Consider the following 20,357-nt stretch of genomic DNA (forward strand, 5'->3'; position numbering starts at 1 on the left):
AAAGTGATGATTTGATTTTATTTAAGGTGTGGTTATACAATTAAGACTAACTGTATCACAAACATTACGATGAAGATAGGTGTCCGGCGTAATATGAAAATATTTCCACTACTTCCTAAACCAAAGCATGACGCTAAATGTTTGGAACCTATTAAGCATAACACTCATCCACATTTCAATTCTAATCCTCTGCTGTGCGTTGTGCTGCAGCACCTTTTATCACCTTCTGTCTGAAACAATCCTGTCTCTTTAAGGCCTCCTGCAACAAGCCCAGTCTGCTGTGATTAGTCAAAAATAGTGGATTGTGAGGCCGCTGCTTATGTTTTGCTTGAGGCGTGCCAAGCTACCCACGAGGCAGGTATTATGCAAATCCACATTACATGTGGATGGAGATGAGTAAAGGAAGAGAAGCCAGGGCTGTTTTCTGTGGGGGACATGAAGCGCTTTTAGTCTGGACCTTTCCAGGCTTTTACATGAGAAGAAAAGCCACGAAACACAGGAACAGCGGAAGAGCCCCCAAAAAACACAACACATCCTCCTCAGCATTCAAACATAATTATTGTTAGATTATTGCGGCATCAAAATGTTCTCTTTTCTTTGGTATCAAGCTATAAATGTATGTGTTGCTGCACTGCAAAAAAACAACCCCGTAGCTGTAAAAGAAAGGGAGCTGTGTGGGAGAACAAGCCACAAGACAGAAAAGCTCAAGAGGGAAAAGGAACATATAGAGACTACGAAAGGCCAACAGGGAATGTGACAGGCACAAGCGTAGGAATATGAAAAGCAAACAGAACAGGAATAAGTTGATGGTAAAGGATGAAAGTGGTGAGGGGAGTCATGATGTGAATTCCCCCTTGCAGCACCATTCTGCTCCTTCCGGTTTCCCCTCATCTTCAATCATCTTACCCCCTTTTGTTTGATCTTTCTCTCTCCCCGCACAATGCTGAAGCTGCACAATGGCTGGGGACGGGTAATTAGTATTTGCACAATAAAGGAAAAAGATGAGAATAGATGGAAGGATAGGAGTGGACGGTGGAATCTGAAAGGCACAGGGGATGGGTCTTCGTCTCTTGTCTGATCTGCATGTATTTAAACTGTCTCGTAGACATGACGCTCGAAGAAAGGAGCGGAGAGGTGATTACTGAACCAGGAAGGATAGGATAAATAAAGACATGCGCCACAACATAGTGGTTGATGACTTTCAAGGTAAAAATGACGACGCAAAGAAAAGAAAGCTGCGTCACTGATGAGCAACTGATGAGCATTGTTGTTGCTTTACTTGTTGCCCTTCATTAGCATTAGTGCTGTCGGGATCTGCAGATACAAAGATGACAGCAGTGATAAAAAAGTATTACATGATTATATTTGGAGAGCAGTTAGCGAGGCATGACAGAGCGAGACGGGTTTCAGAATAATAATGAATAATAATAGAAGGGTTGGTCACAGGAGCTTTTTAATTGGTGAACTTTTGGTGTACTTTGAAACATAAATGTCCTCGGCTGACTGACAGCAGCTGTCCTAAGAAAGGTGACCTTTTAGGCGCCGCCTCTCGCAGGGTACACGCTGAATTACATTCAGCGGGGATGGAAAATGGATGGATGGGGTATTGCACTACAAACTGAAAAAAGTTAGCCATCCAAATCAGCTTGCAACAGTTAAAATAGTATTGACACGGCAGGCTTTTGGACATTTTGATGAAAGATTTAAGTTTAGGATTTTATAAAATGCACTTCAGTTATGCAAACATTTATTCACGTGTTTTTATTTTCACCTTACTAACATGTTAGAACATTGTAAAGTTTAAAAAAAAAAGATGTATGAATCATTTGATTGATTTACACCTTGTCATCAGATACAAATGATTCTCTCATTGGTTTTGACATAAGATCATAATTTCAGATTTCTGAACAACTTGTTTACAAAAGATCTAAAATTTATTTGTGCATTCTGCAGATGTTTTGGCACATGTCTAAAAGAAAGAGTGAAAAGCATGCTCATCTGTATACCCAACATGCACAACATTAACTTGCACATTGATAAAACTTTCTGATAAAGAAAAAATGTTCCGTTGATCCTCAGTGAAGCTGTCATCTCCCTCACATCCTTTCATCGGTTTGTTTTACTGCAGGCGGTGGTCGCGCCTACACAAGATAAAGCATCGGATGTGAAGGTGGCAAAAGTCTCCAAAACCAAGAGGATTTGCACCAAGACCAGGAGAACTTGGGTTTATTACGTACTGTGTGAAAGCACACCTGCTTTATGCAGAAAAGCAGCACACTTATTTCGTCGTCGTAAATGTGCACGTCAGCTGTGTACGACAGCACTACTGACTTCCCAAGGTGCCTACTGCTGCGATTATAATCAGTAAAGCTCATTATGAGACCCGGCCGCATCCTTGATAGGTTTATCTGTCGAGGAGAAAACAAGCAACGTCGGCGCCACTCTGAAGACCTTTGATCTTAATCAGGGATTTCCATCTGGATTTAGCGACTCCAATGTTTATTCCTGTTTTCTGCTTGCGTCTTTCCCGAATTCATTTCACCTCTTAATGCTTTCGCTTCCAGTCATGTTCCTACACTTTCTGATAAGTTTGATTATCCATTCCTTCAAAATCTTCACCAAACTGCATCCACAACTGCTTTTTACATTCTCCACTGATGCTCAGGATGGGGCCTGAATTAAAGTGTTTCGATGTGGTCCGTTGGTTTGCTGAGAATATGGACTGTAATAAACTGAATTTGAATGAATTGGATTGAATTGCATGATGATTAGACTAAATAATTTTTTTAATTGGACTTGAATGTAACATGTATACTTCCTTTGAAAAGGGCCCTGAAATGACTTTTCAGTAGTAAGTTAAATATTGCAACAAACAAGTGGTTAAACACACTGGGGTTCATTATGAGGCAGATATATTTTATGCACATGCTATGATGATGATGATGATGATGATGATGATGATGATGATGATGATTATTATTATTATTATCAGTAGTAGTGGTCAACAACACTGACTCAAGTGAACCGGATCACTTTAGTGAGTAAGAGTTTACCACCTCGACCGGACAGTACTCTTCTCCTACATGCCTTTTATATAGAAATACCTGCTGTTTTCATACTTATAAATGGTTCATTCGAGGGTAATAGAACATAAATATTTGAGCAAAGGTATTAGATACCAGAGATGGGGACTCGAGTCGCTGTTTTGATGACTTGTGACTTGACAAAAAAGTGCTTGTCAAATTAGCTAATATTATCCTGTTATCCTAGTTGGTAGTTAGCTAACGTTAGCTTGATATGATACGGGGTGGGGGTGGGGGACAGTTACTTATATCTTGTCTTTTCACTTTATTACAGTTTTTCTCTATTGGTTTGGCTCATTTCTTGAAACAGAAATTACATTATCAAAATAACATGGACGAATCTCCAAACCACCTCGCAATTGTTCACAACAGAATGGCATTTCTCATTGCTTTCATCAAATTGCAATTGTCTTAATACATGTGTCAATTGTTTCAGTGCATCTCTGCAAAAGATTAAGTACAAGTAGCCTACAGTTTGCACAGTTTGCCTACACTTAGCACATTTTCCAAGTGAATAGATTTTGGTGATCTGAACTGATTAGTTGATTCTTGGTCTAATGGTTCTTCCACCAAAATATGTCAGCATGAATTCATTGTATAAGTCATCACATGCACAATAATCTGTTCAATTGTCAAAATGGGCCAAGAACATGATACCATCAATACCATATAGAATCTCATGTTATTCCCCTTTCCTTAATCCTATTGAGGAGTTTTTCTATGCTTGGAGGTGGAGAGTGTATGAGCATCATGCTCAAGACCAAAGATCCCTGCTCCATGCAATGGACGCTGCATGTTTAGACATTACAGGAGATCAGTGCAGGGGATGGTTGCGGCATGCACGGCGTTTCTTCCTGCGTTGCCTTGCAAGGAAAAATATACGTTGCGATGTTGCTGAGAATCTGTGGCCAGACAGACAGCAACGTCTGGACGGCCAGGAGGTCATGAGGGAGGGGTGAGGGTGAGCGGGAGGGGGACGACAGCGACCAGTAAAGTGTTGCTATAGTGTTTTCTGTAAGCTGCAGATTTATTTACAGTACTGTAGGCCACATAATTTTGTTTTTTTGTCCTATGCCAGAGTGACAAAACATCTAAACATTTTGACTTGTAGTGCTCACACAATGCCAAAAGGACAATGCATTTTGGGGGCACTGACTATTTGAATGAGAAAGAAACTTCATTTTGACACATGGCTGAACTGTTTAGGGGGAGATATGAGCTTTTGCTGGTGAACCGTGGTGTTTTGCTGAACCATTCAGTTTAGTTTTGCAAAAAGTACTAAAGAGTGTTGGAAACGTCCGGTCTGTTTCAAGAAATGAGCCTAGGCAACTGAGAAAGATCTTTGCAATTTGGGTGGCACTGACTCTTTTCATGGGAAAAAAATCAGGTCTGAAGCATGGGTGAACAGTTTTGGGAGAGATATGAGCTTTTGCAGGTTAGCTATGGTGTTGTGCTGAACTATAAGAGTGTTATGCCCAATGATCTTAGAGTTTTGAGAATGTAATTTCTGTTTCAAGAAATGAGCCAAACCAATAGAGAAAAACTGTAAGATCAGATTCTGCAGGTAAAATTGCAATAATAAGGTGACTTGACTTGACTTGCCCAAAAAAAAGTTACTTGAGACTTACTTGAGACTTGCACATGTGTGACTTAGTCCCATCTCTGTTAGATACTAATTGAGACATTTTTTGACGACATACATTTTTTTTCCCCCACATAGATTTTTTTTGTTCAAATTAAGAAAAGAAAAAAAAGTAACACAATTATTTCTCAGTATTAGTTGACGTCACCTCAGTGAAATGTGTACTTTTTTTTCCATCTGAAGAATATTAAAAGATAGAAATGAATCAGAAAGATAGATAGATAGATAGATAGATAGATAGATAGATAGATAGATAGATAGATAGATAGATAGATAGATAGATAGATAGATAGATAGATAGATAGAATGCTTGCTACTGTGCGCTTCAGCAAACAGCTACATGTAAGCAGTTGATTTTCTGTCAGGTTGACTTGGAACCAGTGTGAATCTACACTTGGGCAAGACCATTAGCAGGATCACTGGAGTGAAAACGGAGCCCATGTTGGACGACATGTTCCCAAAGTCCATGTCCACAGACGTCCCGCACGCAAACTTTCACTTGCACAGACAAGAAGCTCAGAAACACACATACCCAATGAAGTTTACCCACCCTTAACAAGTTAGGAAAGTACTCTGATTGTATTTAGACAGGAATATATTCACTCACTTTAACAATAGTGCCTCCCACAGAGGCACTCCTACAGAGCCTCCAAATTACAAAGTCAAAAATGACACAGATCGTTGTTAACAGCCCACAGCCAAGCTCAAAAATAAACCTATCATTATGTAGGAATCACGCTCCATTTAACCGTGTTGCCTTATCTTCAAACATAAAGCTAAGTGTTTTATTTAGTGACTTATCTTGTGCTGAGCAAGTTTTGAATATCTGGTCATTTGGGTGAGTTCATTTGAATATAAATCTGATTTAGAGAAGAAGTAGGGCAATGAGGGAGGAGACTTGATTTTACTGGAAGCTTTTCTGGCTGCTTTGGCATGCAAACTGAGCCAAAGTTACAAGACAGAGGAGGGAATAGGAGGCAAGTGCAAGTGATTCTGAAAATCTTAAAGTAAGGGAAAATGGAGAAAAATTAGAAATGTGTTGCAGTGCTCTCAGTGGTAAAATAATAGGCACAGTGACGGGTTTGTGTGGCGTTTTAAGTCCTTTGAAAAGGAAAGTAAAACCCGTTGTAATTTTATTTTACATATCAGGATATGGTGAAATATTTATTGAGGACCAAAACTGCCATAATCAAAAAAAAGTAAATCTATGAGGAAATAAATAATAAATAATTTGTTATTTAATAATTTTTTTACAGCCGACTTTTGTGGGACGGCCGGTGCTACGGTTTAACCTGCGTCCATATTAAACAGCGACTTTCAGCTCGAATTGTCGGTGGCTGCAGGTAGCTACGGCTGTTGGGAGACTGGAAGAGGCCGCTTAGCTGCCCTCGTCAATGCCGTATTGTGTGTGTCACATGAAAATCCCAACGTTTGCATAATTGATTGTAATGCAGAGTGTGGTCAGAGTGAGGAGACGCATCCAAGAAATATTCAGACGCAACCGTGTTGTTGGAGGTCAGCAGGGACAGCCGAGAGCAAGGGTCTTTTTGTTTGTGTATGTCTTCTTTTTTTTTTTTTTACCACAGATTCATAGCATGATCTATGATTTAGTGTAATGTCAGGATTATTACATCTATCAATAATGTACGGGAGCCTGTAAGTACTCTAAGATACAAAACCGGGGACAAGCAAAGAGTCCACCAAGTACTCACAACACCACTTAGATCACATTCCAAAGGCAGTGATGAATCAAAGTATCTCAGATTAGTGAGAAAATGTTTCTTGTAGCTTACAGAATAGAGTTCAGAATGATGTAAGATGATAAACCTGCAATAATAAAAGTGAGGGGTGGAAAAATCAATCCCTGTGGAAAGTGCACCCTGAACATGCATGCCGTCGTGTCTGATCCTCATATCTTCTAAACACTGATACAATCTTGCCTTCAGTATTCAAATTTTTATTTGTGTATTTCTTGAAAGGATGCTTTACTTTTCCATCAAACTCCAATACTTGATGATGTGCACATTATGCACATTGAAGTTGTATAAATACTGTAAAATCCCATTTTTTTGCAAGTCATTTTCTTCTCAAACCTGCACATTTTTCAGCCCAATTTTTGGCCCATGTTTTATTCATCAGACTGTCTGATAATATAGGGGTGAGAGCAGAAGGATGAGGCAAAGAAATAATAGAACATTTGAAATGGGAGGACTAAAAGAAGGAGAGGGAGAATAATACATGTGCAGATATAGGTGTTTTTAACACTAAGGATACAGCACCTAACACCTAAACTTGAAAAAGTTGGTTTAAAAAACAAAAATCTTAAGACTTTGTTATTTAAAAGAAAAGTGAAAAATTGCACAAAAGCATTTATTTCTATTTTGGCTGAATGTCGTGTACTGGTGTTATTTTTCGTATTTTTCTGAAAAAAAAGTACTACCCGCTGAAAACACTCCAATCTAACACAGCCCTGTTACTTTATTTGGTGCCTACTGTGTCTGAAAATTATGGACAACTTCTAGAGCCATTCCCGCAGCGTAGCAGCGTCATTTTCAAGACTCCTGCAAGCATCAGTGTAAAAGGTTATGCTGCCTTGTTGATGCAGTGAGTAATATGGTGGCTTCATGACTGTCAGAATAAAATTATCCAGCCTCCCTATCTTTTTCTGAGCCTACAACTTCAGATCATACTGCATTTGTTATACCTCATAGGTGGAGATTCAAAACGCTTTGCTTTTTTTTTGCTTTGTGCTGAACAGCAAATTCTCATTAGCTGTTCATTTAAAGAGCCGAGTCCATAATGCTCCACTGGTACTTTTTTACAGTGTTTTAATGGAACAGAATTAGCTAATTAGCTCATTTATAACTGGAAATTAATTGAAAATAATTAGGGCTGGGCGAGTTAACTCTTTATTATCCCATTAACTCATTAATTATTTAACGGTGATAAATATTTTATCGCGCATTAGCGCAGGTTTTATTATTTATTTTATTATTGTAAAAGTCTGTTGCTCACAGGTTTTATTTTGTAAAAGTCTGTTGCTGTCTGCTGCGGAACCGGAAAAGAAAGTAATTGGCGGATCAACCAAACATGGAGATGGGTACGGAACTTTTACTCGGCCACTTTCATTTTAAAGTTCTTCCAGACGGCGGAGTCGACAGAACCAAAGTCATCTGTAAACACTGCCAAGTTGAATTGTCTTCTCACCGTAGTAGTTCCAGTCTAAAATATCACTTAAAGGCAAAACACACAACTGATACCAGCAAGTCATTCAAGGAAACAGACAGTGGAGCGAGGCTTCTACATAAAAACTAAATGCTGATGTTAAAAGTGTGTTTGCACAACAAATGTTATGGCACTTTCATTCATATGGCAGCACATTTAAAACAAAACTAAATGCTAAAAGCTATACACTACTTTTGAATTAATTTTGGGATTTTGCGTACAAATGCGATTAATCGTGATTAATCAGGGAAATCATGTGATTAATTAGATTAGACATTTTAATTGTAGCCCAGCCCTAAAAATGATAAATGAATCGTTAACTGCAGCAATCAAAGGAATGTCTGAGCACAACAACAAATCTGTAATTGCATAAACAAAAATGTCCAATGAGAGTCGAGTGGCTCACTCCATCCCCGTAGAAACCGGCTGCTTTGAACAGAGGTGTTAAGACATGGTTGAAAAAGGTGCTGTTGTTCTGTGTGCATGAATCATGATGACCATGGAGACATTTCATTAAGGCCTCGGGAAACTTTGTCGACTTGTGAAAAGAAGAAGAAAAAAAAAAAACGTCACTTTTGTGGTCAACGAAATTGTCCATTTTATGGTGAGCATTTTGACTGTTTTACTCGGTCACAACAGAGAACAAATAACCCTCGCACCGACTGAAGATTCAGAGGAAAGTGTGTGACATCAGTTGATGTGGTGGTGATCCACTGCAGCAACAGTTGAGATGAGAAACTTTGTGGCTCTGCGGTAATCTGTCTGACTGAGCTCTGCTGCACTGAGGTGTGGTGTGGAGTTACAATCATAGCCCAACTGATCCAGCTGCCACCACATATACAAAGCATCGTCACCTCTGTACATATACGCAGAAAAGCACAAGTATGAAGGAAAATAAGCATTGTTTAACGTAGAATTATTCTACTAAAACCTTCAGGGGCCTCGGGAGTTGTTTACCACATCTGTGCCACTTGGAATATTTGAAACCAATTATTTGGATGGTAGCATTCCAACAAGTAAATTGCTTAAAAGTAAACTCTGGCTGGTGCGTGAAGCAGGCAGACAGTTAACGGCGTGTGTTGTAGTGCTGGAGATGTGTGTTTTAATTGCTTTTTGAGAGCTCCTTGGCCTTGTAGTGCTTTGAAAAGCAGATTTAGCACCAACGTGAACGTAAAACTAGTGATGGCACTAAAAAGGCTCGTTGAAAATATTCACCATCGTGACCCCTTCCTCTGAGTAGCTGGAGAAGCTCGGTATAAAAAGGCATAAACAAGAATTTCTTGTTGATTTAAGTTATCTGTGCAATTTCAGAGGGGCCAAAGTATATTTTAACACCACTGCGGCATCAAAGAATGTATTTGCATTCAAGCCGAGCGCTGAGGGAGAAAGTCGCTTTGGCGGGCCTTGACTGTGGCTGTTTTATTTAAACCACACAAGCTTTTGTTAATGGCAGATGAGGATAGCAGAAACTTTTAATACGAGCCCAAAGAACGATGAATTTCTTTGCCTTAAAGTCAGTCAGAACAATCGTTTGATCTGTTAGAAAATCCTCATCTTTTGATTCTTTGATAGTTGCGTCTTCCGTCTTGGGCTTTGTCACAGCACATCTGTATAGCAGCTGTCCTACCTGGCATCGCATTAGGACATCTCAGTCTAAGACATAAGGCTTCAAAAAAAAAAAAAAAAAATAGTAATATTAACTGGCAAAATATTTAATTGAGTGTATTTACTTCTTAAATACAAACAGCTCTCACAGGTGTTGATGAAAAGCACCACTGCAGCTGAAAAATAAAGGAAAATAGGAAGCACTACTGATGAAACACAATACAGTTAAGAAACAGAAATAGGCCTGGCGGAAATAGTTGTTTAGCTCCCCAGTGGGTCATTCAATCGTCCGTGCCCTTGAACGCACGGCTCTTTCGAGGAATAATTTATGATAAGTGTTGCAACGCTGGGGAAGGAAATGAGAGTTATTAAAGATACTGTGTGAATAAATGCATGTGCGTGTGTGCGTGTGTTTGTGTGTGTGTGTGTGTGTATGTTTGTGGGTGTGCATTTTAGCGTCTTTCCCATTATTTATCTATGAGTTCATTTAGGTGTGAATTGGTCCCCTGGTTCACGAAGCAAAACTGAGAGGGAACTGGAGCTGTGTGCGACGGTGGCCCTGAGGTCCAAAACACAACAAGACCACCGAACGACAGCACTTTTAAAAAAGCTTGACATTTCAAACACAATCAAAATGAACACAATATTTGAATTTTTGTGTTTTAAAGGAGATATATGTATAAAAACTGCATGATATATATATGCATGATATATATATATAAAGTATATGTATAAAGTGCATGATATATATATATATATATATATATATATCATGCACTTTTTCAACAAGTTAGCACATTTCTTATTAAAATGTCTTATTAAAATGCACGGCACAAGCTTTATTCTAAATATCGCTTGGCTAAAGCACTTCTCCCCCACCCTGTTTTATGGGTGGAGAGCACTCACTCCACCTCTTACTCCACCCCGGTCCTCCTGTGGGGGTTGCCTCTGTCGAGGTTGACAGCTTCTTCCAACCATGGCAGATTTTGTTTGGTTCCTGATTTAGTTTTGAGGCATTAAATTAAGGCGATGAAGTGAAACATGACAAGTAAAGAAAATAATAAAAAATGTAAAGTAAACAAAGGCCTCAGCCTGTATTTGAGGAAATACAGCATGTAAATGTATTATGCAAACTATAATGCACTGTTAAACTGTGTATCCTATGGCTTAATGCACCATCAGCTATGTATTCAGCAATGCTGTTCAAAATATCTCCAGCAAACTTTATTTACAAAGGGTTGGTGTGCATTATTAGAACCACAAAGCGCTTGGCTTCCCCAACCCCACAGGGGCTGCATTGTAAATTTTGTTATCCTATCAACTTGTTAGTCAAGTTGATTTCTACACATCTGGTTACTTCACCGATGCTAAACGTTTTTTTTTTCTTTTTAGTTATTCCAAATGATTTACGACACTGCACAAGTCCAGACTGGCCCACGCCCTCTTCCTTTTCCCTCCAACACCTTCAGAGATGCTGCAGTCTAAAGTACGAGCTGAGCTGTCCTCAATTAAAAGAACTGGATTTAGCATGTAAATTCCTGCAGCAGAATCATGTATCGGAGGATTTAATGTTTGGCTTTGCAGTAGTCTCCACACACAGAGTCAGCCAACAGATTGAGAGCAAAACAAAAACACTGACAGTCTCTTTGAAGGCGAGAAGCGATGGCATGGCGGGGCGGGAACATGTATGGTGTGTGCGCATGCACAGGTTCACGTGTGTATTTTGCTCTATAAATCATTGCACCACTGCCTGTTGTGATTGCCTGACCCAAGGTTTTAGTGCATTACCACCTTTACAGCTCTGTGCCTGGATTTATTTGTTGTGTGCATGAGCACACAGGTCTGCAGCCAAAGTGTGAAGCTGTCAAACGTATGCAGATGGAGAAGGAACTTCCAAATGTGATAGCCATCAATCGATGTGATGAACTATTTAAACCTGGGCTCATCTTTTCTGGACAGAAGCACGGAGCTTTTTTCTTTTTTTTTTTTACCCACTATTTGGTCGTGACTTCCCTTTTTCGTCTCTCCAAGACAGAGAACATAAAACTTTGTCCATGTTGATTTTCATTCAACCGTAAGACACAAATGGCTAATTCACGCATTGTACAATTTGCTTCCTCCCGCTCTTTTCCTCCACATTAGCATGTTTTTGTGTGTTTTGGCTAAACTTGAGTGACATAAGCATGTCAAGAAGATCTGAATATAAAGAGAACCATGAGCCAGCAGCATCCCCAGCAAACCTGTCCTTTCCAGTCCTTTGTGGATCACTAACACCTCAGGTGGCCAATTGTTGTAAGCGGCAACCTGAATTCAATCTTTCTTCAACTGGTTAGAATTATTTTCCCAGCTCCATTAGACAGAGTCTTGTTGAGATAAAAGTAAAAGCACAATCATGCCGTTCACATCTCTCAGTGGCAAGTCATCCAAATTACAACAGCTTAGCCCCTAGCCCCCCCCCCCCCAGCTTGAATGACTTTCTCATTTTGTCCTTCTCTCCCTGTTTTCACACTCCACCAGACTGTTTCACATCAGTACAGGGGTTAGTTCTTGTGTTATTGTCTCCGTCTCGTTTCTCTGTCTCTCTCCTTCTTTTACTCACACACAAACACTTTGGCAGATGTGTGGGAAACAGCTGTGGTTAGCAACTGGGCTGTAAAATGAGCCAGTCCCCAGAGTCACTGGATTCCAACCCTGAGTTCTCTCTGTCCTTCTTTGCATGTCTAGCACTCATTTATTTTGTCCCTCCTTTCTTGTGGTAATCACTCTCTCTGTGACCCTTTCCTTTGAAGTAAAAAGTTGACTAAGCACCAGGTGCATTTTATAAAGTTAAGCTTTTGTTGGGAAAACCTGTACACGTGGATAAATGGCATGCAAAAATAATCTCACTCACACCACCGAATTTATTGTAAGAACAAGAAACACAAACAAAGAGCTTCTGTTCTGTTTGCATTCATTTACCTTTTTGAATGCAATGTAATGCAGTGGGCCAGGTTACACAAAAACAGTGTAATAGCTGCTGTCTACATGTTGTAACAAGAAATCCCTGAGCTCAACCGCCATGCATTTATTGATTCTAACCCAAACCACGTGGGTTTTTTCTCTTCTTTCTCAACCACAACTGTTAGCGTGGTTGAAAAGTAAAAAAGCTTTGGACAATGTTGGCTGGGATGTTGTTCCTCAGACTCGGTCCTCTGGTGCAACCATCCGAGAACGTCGCGCCTCTTTTGACCACTTTTTGGCAAACTCGCGACCTTTTTCTTCTTTCACGTTCCAGCTGTGTTTGACATCATGTAAAACATGGGCACATTTCACATTGCAAAGGCAAATATGGACTAAAAAAGTGTAGTAATGTAGTAGTAAACCACAATATTCAGAATTTGTTCCAAATCAGACAAAAACATCCCAAATTGAAAGGACCCAACATGTGGTCATGTGTCCCAGCCTGGTAGCTTTGATATTATTATCAATATAATTATTACAAATCAGTTTGTTTACATTTGTATAAATATGAAAATGCATTTGCGCGTATGATTTTTTTTTTTCTTTTTGAAATATAAAGTATATATAATCATCCTATCACATCATTACGATTTGTTATATTTTACATTATTAGTTTGAATAAATTACCTCTTTTAAGTTTTGCAAAAATGTGCGCATTTCAAAATTCGGAAAGGGAAACGCACACAGACGTGCAACATTTGTGGTGCCCGGAGAGTGTCTTGGTGTTACAGTGTTTTAGCCTTTATAGTAGAAACTGTCACTTTTTGAGCGGTGCAGCAGCTTTTACACTTTCCTGTCTGAGACTCCTCTGTTGCGCTTTTGTTGTCCGTTCACAAAACGAGAAAGATCTGCAGCATTTGCTCTGCACTCGAAACCTTGAAACTGCGATAACCCAAAAAAATCATTCCACATTTCAGGTGTGACTCTGACCAACATTTGTTAAGGATACATTTAAAAGTTCCCACAAGAAACATAAACGGACAACCAGCCAGATTTCCAAAATATTTGTCAAACAATCCTTTGGCTCAAGCATCAGGATTCACATATTTGTTTCCTTCAGGGGGATAAAATGTGCCAAGAGATGCCAGCTTAAATAGTTCAATTATGGGACTGGGTTTAATTTAGCATCGACTGCCTGCTGCTATCTCATCCTCTTCTTCTAGTTCTGGAAAACTGAGAGGACCAGGTATTGACGGGATTTTAAAGGAGGCCCCATGCGCCAACTCTTAACACCCGATAGGCCGGCTGGTGCCCTGCACACTCTCTCTTTCGCTCACCACACACGGACAAACAGACCAACACACCCCCCTGCTCTTTGTACTAGCCGTTGGCTGCTTTCCAGTCGGATCCGCTCAATATTCCACCCCTCCAAAAAAACCACCCTCACTCTTCTCATTGTTCTCTGAAGGCCACTCATTGTCACAGTCATAGCTGTGTCACAGCAATCAATCAGCCATCAATGTGAAACTGCTACACTAATACACATAAAACACAGTCGCGCTGTACTGTCATTTTCCCCCAAACTCCTCCTGCAATATCACTCCACATCTGTCCTTTGGAATCTCCAACTTGCTGCCAGAACTCCATTTGGTGCTCTCCGTCTCTATTTATCTCGTCTTGCTTCCTCTGCCTCTTCCTCTCAAGCAGTATGCTCATCGCTCCTGCATGGCTTCAGACAGACTTCACACCCTTTATCATCCCAGTGGAATTCAGTTGCTTTATTCATTACCAGTCTGTGACATTTTAAAACAATGACATTCTATGCAACTCTTCAATTTGCCATCTGTATGAGTGTTGGGCTTCCATTGAAAAAAACAAAACAAAAAAAACAAACAATGCACATTGATGTGACTATCTGAAAATCCCTGCTCACATCTCAGTTATCAATCTCAGAAAGAGGCATTTGGATACCTGAGATAAAGGGAATGCAAAGAGTGACGCAAGGGAGCACTGAGGCTGCTGAGCAATTTGTAATGTGTTATACTTTCTCTTTCGGTCGTGGATTCCAGTTTTTAAGTATCTCGCCTCTCAGTAATGGAGGAATTGATGTATTCATTGTTTTTAATGCATGTAACATAAGAACTATACACTTTCATCTAGAATTGCCCAGTATTTTGGGAGTTTTGTCCTTTCGTTTCTCTTTCTGGTCGCTGCTTGGTCAGGGGGTTGGTAAAGTGGATGCCTGGGGGGTATTCCAGAAAGGAGCATCAACAAACTCTTAGTCTATCCCTGAACTCTGAGTTGACTTACTCTGAGATGGGAAACTCTGAGTATCCGGTTCCAGAACAGCTGATCTGCGTTAGTTCAATCAACTCTCAGTATGTTCACCCTGAGTTAAGCGCGTGCATGACGACAATAAAAAGCCATCATCAATGGAGCGCCGATACTACGAGTCACTATGGCAACCGAAGCAAAAAAACGGTCAACATACTTCACCTCGCTAGAATTGGAGGTATTAGTACAAGCATATGGCGAGTAAGAGCACATCTTTAGAAGGAAAAGCAACACAGCTGCAGCGGGTTCAATGCGTAAGTTAATGCAGTATTCATGTAGCATTTAACCACACTGTCTTATAACATGGGACATGATCTGCTTTTACCCATAAGCACTTGATTGCAACTCACTTCGATCGTAATCTTATTTAACATATTAAACAAAGTTACATACGCATCATTCAGTGGCCATTTCAACGTGTTGTGGCTGTATCCAGTTTAACAGGTGAGTTCTACTCAGCCAACAGTAGGAAGGCAGAGGCCCGCAAAAAACTAGTATATATATATATATATATATAAAGAGAGATGGTAGCCATAGTTCTGCTCGTATGCACATTTTTTTTTTTTTTACGTTGTGTGGAAGTTGGAGTTTGACATGTACACTGAAGTGATGTGAATACACATTCTTATCCTTTTTAACAGAGTGCACCTGGCCATTACCAGGAGCCTCTGCAGCACTGATTAACACAGTAAATATACCAGGTTAATGTTGCATGAATTGTAGAATTTAGTGTCAACCTTATGTTTACAGTTAGGACTGGTACAGAATCCATCTAATAAAAAAGATGTCAAAAACAGAGCAGGAAATGGTTTACTTGGAGCGACAGATCAGGAAAGGCAGATCTGGAAATAGAAGTATTGGAACATAAATTACAGGTGGGTGCATGGTCACAGGTTAAATATGTTGATTAATGGAACAATACGGGCCTACGAATACTGACTGTTGCATTTGTATTTGTAGGAAATAAAGGAGAAGTGAAATATTAATGAGAATGTTGTTGAGACAGTTGATGGAGCGAGACGAAAAACGATACCACTTAATTAAATATTCGTGTGGCAATGACAATATATCGATCCGTGGTATATGAACTCTCTCTCCACGCAAGGCTATGGGGATTAATTCCGCTTCAATATCAACAGGATTTCGGAGAAACGGACACCCCATGTGTAACAGCTCCTTAGGAGGGAGGAGATGGGGATAAACTCAGAGTTTATTTAATAAATGTTCACAGAGTAAGTTACCGCAGTAACAGACCCAGAGTTTAAGTTGCCTCTCTTTCTGGAACTGAAAAACTCAGAGTTTCCCTCATCTCAGGGTTAACAAACTCAGAGTTGTAACAACACCCGCTTTCTGGAATACCCCCCTGGTTTGCTTTCTGTTTATAAATGATCTTAACGGATGATAACATCTGACTGAGCCCACAAGGATGTAGAGGAGAGTCACTTCTGGCCATGTGATGTGATAAGATGCAGTTAACGAGCTGATATAGAAGCAAGTAAACAGATTTGATATAATCTGACTGATTTTTAGGCAACTAAAACTTTTACTGTAAAACCACCAATGTTATGTCAATAAAAACAAAAGGAAAAAGAGAGGCTGTCGTCACACCAAAGCATCCACACTGTTAAGATTAGACACATAGCGGAAGCCAGCACATGGTTAGCATAGCTTCGCCTAGCCCAAAGAAATGATAAAAGAAAAATTAGTGGCTGACAAGCTAGCCAGAGTAGCCCCTTCCCTTTGTAGCTATGTTGGTTTACACCACAAAACATTCCACTTTAACAATACAGACTGAAAAACTGTACGATTACCATGTTTTCCTCACTCTGGCTTCCACAAAGACAGAGCTTAAGCTCGGACATGTCAACTCGTCGGCATCGTATGTTCCTAAGTCATGGTCTCCACAGAAGGAAGCAAAAAATGGCAGAATGCCCCAATCTGTGGAATTTCGTGTTAGAGGTTGCTAGTTTCGAGATGCATATTTTTTACTGCCCTTTACACCTCTAGACTTTAACACGACCATGTCAGAGACATGTGGTTAGATGCACCTATTACTCTTTTTTTTTAGCAAGACTGTCATAAAAAAAAAGATGACAACGATCTCATGAAATGCACCCACAACACAATTATTGATGACACCATTATCACAAATGATCACCATCATAACTCATCTATAATAGCTGTTGTTCTTTTACCAGCCCTATATCACCTATCCATTCATCCAGCCATTCATTCTCAGTTCCTACCTGGAATTAGTCATATCCGTTTGTCCTCCCTGACTCTTCTCCAGCCCAAGCTTTGTGAAAATCCCCACCAGGACCATGATGGCCACCACTCCACAGATAATATACACGATCATGTGGGTCCGATCCCGGTCCGGTTCCTCTTGGGCTTCTGTGACTGGTTCATCTGGTCGCCCAGTGTTAGCCCACACGGGTGTGTCATAGTTGGAACAAGAGGTCTGGTCCAAACTATGGATTTTGAACTGGCAGCAAAAGCGGTAGAAGCAGGAACCGCAGCAGAACATGTAAATACCAGCGTTACAATTGAAGGGAGGGTCCCACTGGCCCATGACATCGTAGTAACCCCAGCAGCGGCTCCCAGCAGATGCATCCGTTTGGTCGTCTGTCTCTGGTGTGGGTGTCGGCAGCGATGCCTCTGGTAACACAGAGGGTTCTGTTGTTTGGTTGTTGGAAGAAGCCTGTGCCAAAGCTTGACCTGATAGCCGAGAGTTCAGTCCACTCAGGGTCAAACCCAGGAAAATGGCAAATGAGAAGTTCATCAGGAGTGGATACAAAGAGGAAGCCATGTTGGACTTACTCCAATTTCTTGCAATGTCTCAGTACTGATGAATAACAGTTCAAAAAGGGCCCGAAAGCTTCTGTAATGAAGAACACAACAAATAGTTGAGGGGTTAAATATCCATCTGGTCACTGAATGAGTCTTTGAGCCTTAATATCAGTGAAAGAAGAAAACAGATTTAAATTTGAAACACGTGTATCTAAAATTTATACTTGAAACAATAAAGTGCACTCAGTAGCTATTGCGGGGGTTGTTAATGCACACAGTTAACAGAGAGTTAAAGTTTAATCAAACGAGGGGAAAGAAATTAGTCTCAAATCTCAACATGCTCCGAACAGGAATAAATGAGTCCCTTGAAGACAGGAATTCACATGTGCAGACACACCGCAAGTCTGGCAGGTTACTGTATGTGTGTGAGTGTGTTTGTGTATTATAGCAAAGTCCAGAATTCAGGAAATGTCACCTTTCACAAAGCCATAAGTCATCAGCGGACAGCAGAGGCGGTCGTAGACAAATCCAAGTCCTGGAGAGGATCCAATTTAGTAGGATGTGTTACCTATGAATGAACTTTCCTCTGGCATTTCCAGCAACCAGCTCTCCAACTGGGCATGCAAATAATCATCCAGCAGGAGAAACCAGATTGCTGTAAAACTTACAGATAGTAAAAGGCTCCCCACTCGAAAGGTTTCTCACTTCAGAAGTACACCCGTGTTCCTGAGTGGGTATCAACTCAACAAATAGTGTCAAATTAGTTCTAAAGTCCAGAAAAAAAACACAGACCAAAAGTGTGTTGTGCTCCACTGTGTCCTCCAGTTCCCTCTCTCAGGTCTTAACTTGCATCTATCCTCCTGCTACTTCCAATGTCACTGTTAAAGAGAAGCCTTTTTATTTTTGCAGTGGGCATCTTTTTCGCTGCCACTGTGCTCGACGTCACTCCCTCTCTGAGAAGTGTAGCTTCAGTCTTTCAGCCACTGGCGTCTTTGTGAGTGTTCTGTAATTATAAATGAGATCCCTCCTATTATAAGCCAAGGACCCAACAGGTAACAGCAGCTGATAAATATCTTTGGACTCCAGGTTGTCGTCAGGCTGAAATCCTGTGGTGATTACAGTCCAGAGGCGTCCCTCGTGCACCGGGGGGCTTGTTTTCTCTCACATATCCACACACATTCTCTCACAAACATGCAAACAGCCCAAATTCCCTGATGACAGAACACTCTAAGTATCAGTCTGTAGCTTTTTGAGCGACACACACGAGTCCAGTTGCTTTTTGTGCTCGGCTCGCGCGCGGGGCTCCTGTTGCTTTGGCTCCCGTTTGCGCGCCACTGAAACCCCTCCTCTCTTCGGATCCAAGGGTCTCTGACAGACCCGGGACACCAGTTGGACACTCTGTTTGTGAGCCTGCTCAGTTCTGCCCTGCGATTTCTCAGGCAAAGAGGAGAAGGGAAAGAGAGAGGGAAGGGCTGTTGTTGTGACACTGAATCTGTGATCTTAACGGCTTAGATCTCCTCCATCCAACACTGAAGAGAAGCTTGTACAACAGAGAAATGTGCTGGAATTACTTGCCGAAAATGGAACGGATCTGATGGTTTTGTTTCCCCTTTCCCTGGTTTGTTTATGACTGTTTGTATTTGTCATTGTACGCGCTAATCTCAGTCTCCCTCCATCATTTCTTTGACATTTTTTCCTTTTTTTTTTCCCTGTCTCTTTCACAACTTACCTCACCCCTTCCTCTCAGACCCAGTGGGACTTTTGCCGTCGCTGAGGAAATATCAGCGTGGGGTTAGGGAGCCTGTGGACTGCCCTCTGCACTTTCAGCAATGCACTTGCACAAGCCTCGCTGCAATAATACTAGCCCAGCCCGCGCGGACGACAGAGACAAGTGGAGATGCGACAGCCAAACGGCAGTGTGGCACCGAGGGTAGATTAAAAAATAAAAAATAAAAATCCTGTTTTCAAAAGAAGCCCCTTTGGAATGACAGGACTGCGCGGAGCAGAAGCTCTATGTTCATAATGTTGGATCAACTAGTCAGTTGACAGTTTTACAGATTTCCCATTTGCATCATTTCTTTTTTCCCCCCTCACTGAGCAAAAAAAAAATTGAGAAAAACAATCTCAAAGCATTAATATGCAACAGTTTTTAAGCAAATGTTGCATATTATCTTCCAATTTTTGATGCATTTTGCTGTCAATTCACTCCTTGTCCGTCTGCAGCTTCTTTGAAAACAGGCATAATTTGATATATATGTATAGGAATTTTATATATATATCATATGTATGTGTTTTCACTGGTGCTCTGCTTGTGGGATGCTCCAAACAGAAGTGTGAAGCGCTTGGAGAAGCAGTCAAATTCTTTTTTTTATTCCGTCCCTTTGTTGTTGCCTCCTCATCAGCGGGTATTCCCTTATTTCCTGCCTGCTTCAGGTCTGCTCAGTGCGTCTGCGTCCCGTCCGTTGCTGGTGCTCGCGCTGCTGCTGCTGCTGTTGCTGTTGCTGTTCTCTGGCAGGACTGGCTGACAATACCTCACGCATTCGGTCCCTTTCTCTCCCTCCTCCCTCTCTCAAGTCCCTCCTCCCTCTCCCGCTCACTCCTCCCCTCCCTTTTTGGCATCTTTCTCTTCTACACACGCGCGCGCGCTCGTATCTTTTGTGCACAAATGAGCACAGCTCTCACTTGCTGACTCTCCCTTTCACTCTTCTCCACCCTCACTCATTATATGTCACCGACAC

The 20,357-nt window shown here is 40.9% G+C and overlaps 1 protein-coding gene across 1 annotated transcript in view; it reads right to left on the reverse strand.

The window, feature by feature from the left end:
• LOC142371299 (protein shisa-8) overlaps positions 1-20,089 on the reverse strand; it is a 111,527-nt gene extending 91,438 nt beyond the window's left edge. The window contains exons 1-2 of the mRNA XM_075453942.1: positions 18,095-20,089; positions 17,076-17,710 (exon numbers count right to left, since the gene is read on the reverse strand). Of these exons, the coding sequence (XP_075310057.1) occupies positions 17,076-17,638 (563 nt within the window). The 5' untranslated portion in view covers positions 17,639-17,710; positions 18,095-20,089. The remainder of the gene's footprint in view (positions 1-17,075; positions 17,711-18,094) is intronic.
• Positions 20,090-20,357: the final 268 nt, after the last annotated feature.

This window comes from Odontesthes bonariensis, chromosome 21 (genome assembly GCF_027942865.1).
Source record: "Odontesthes bonariensis isolate fOdoBon6 chromosome 21, fOdoBon6.hap1, whole genome shotgun sequence".
NCBI lineage: Eukaryota > Metazoa > Chordata > Actinopteri > Atheriniformes > Atherinopsidae > Odontesthes > Odontesthes bonariensis.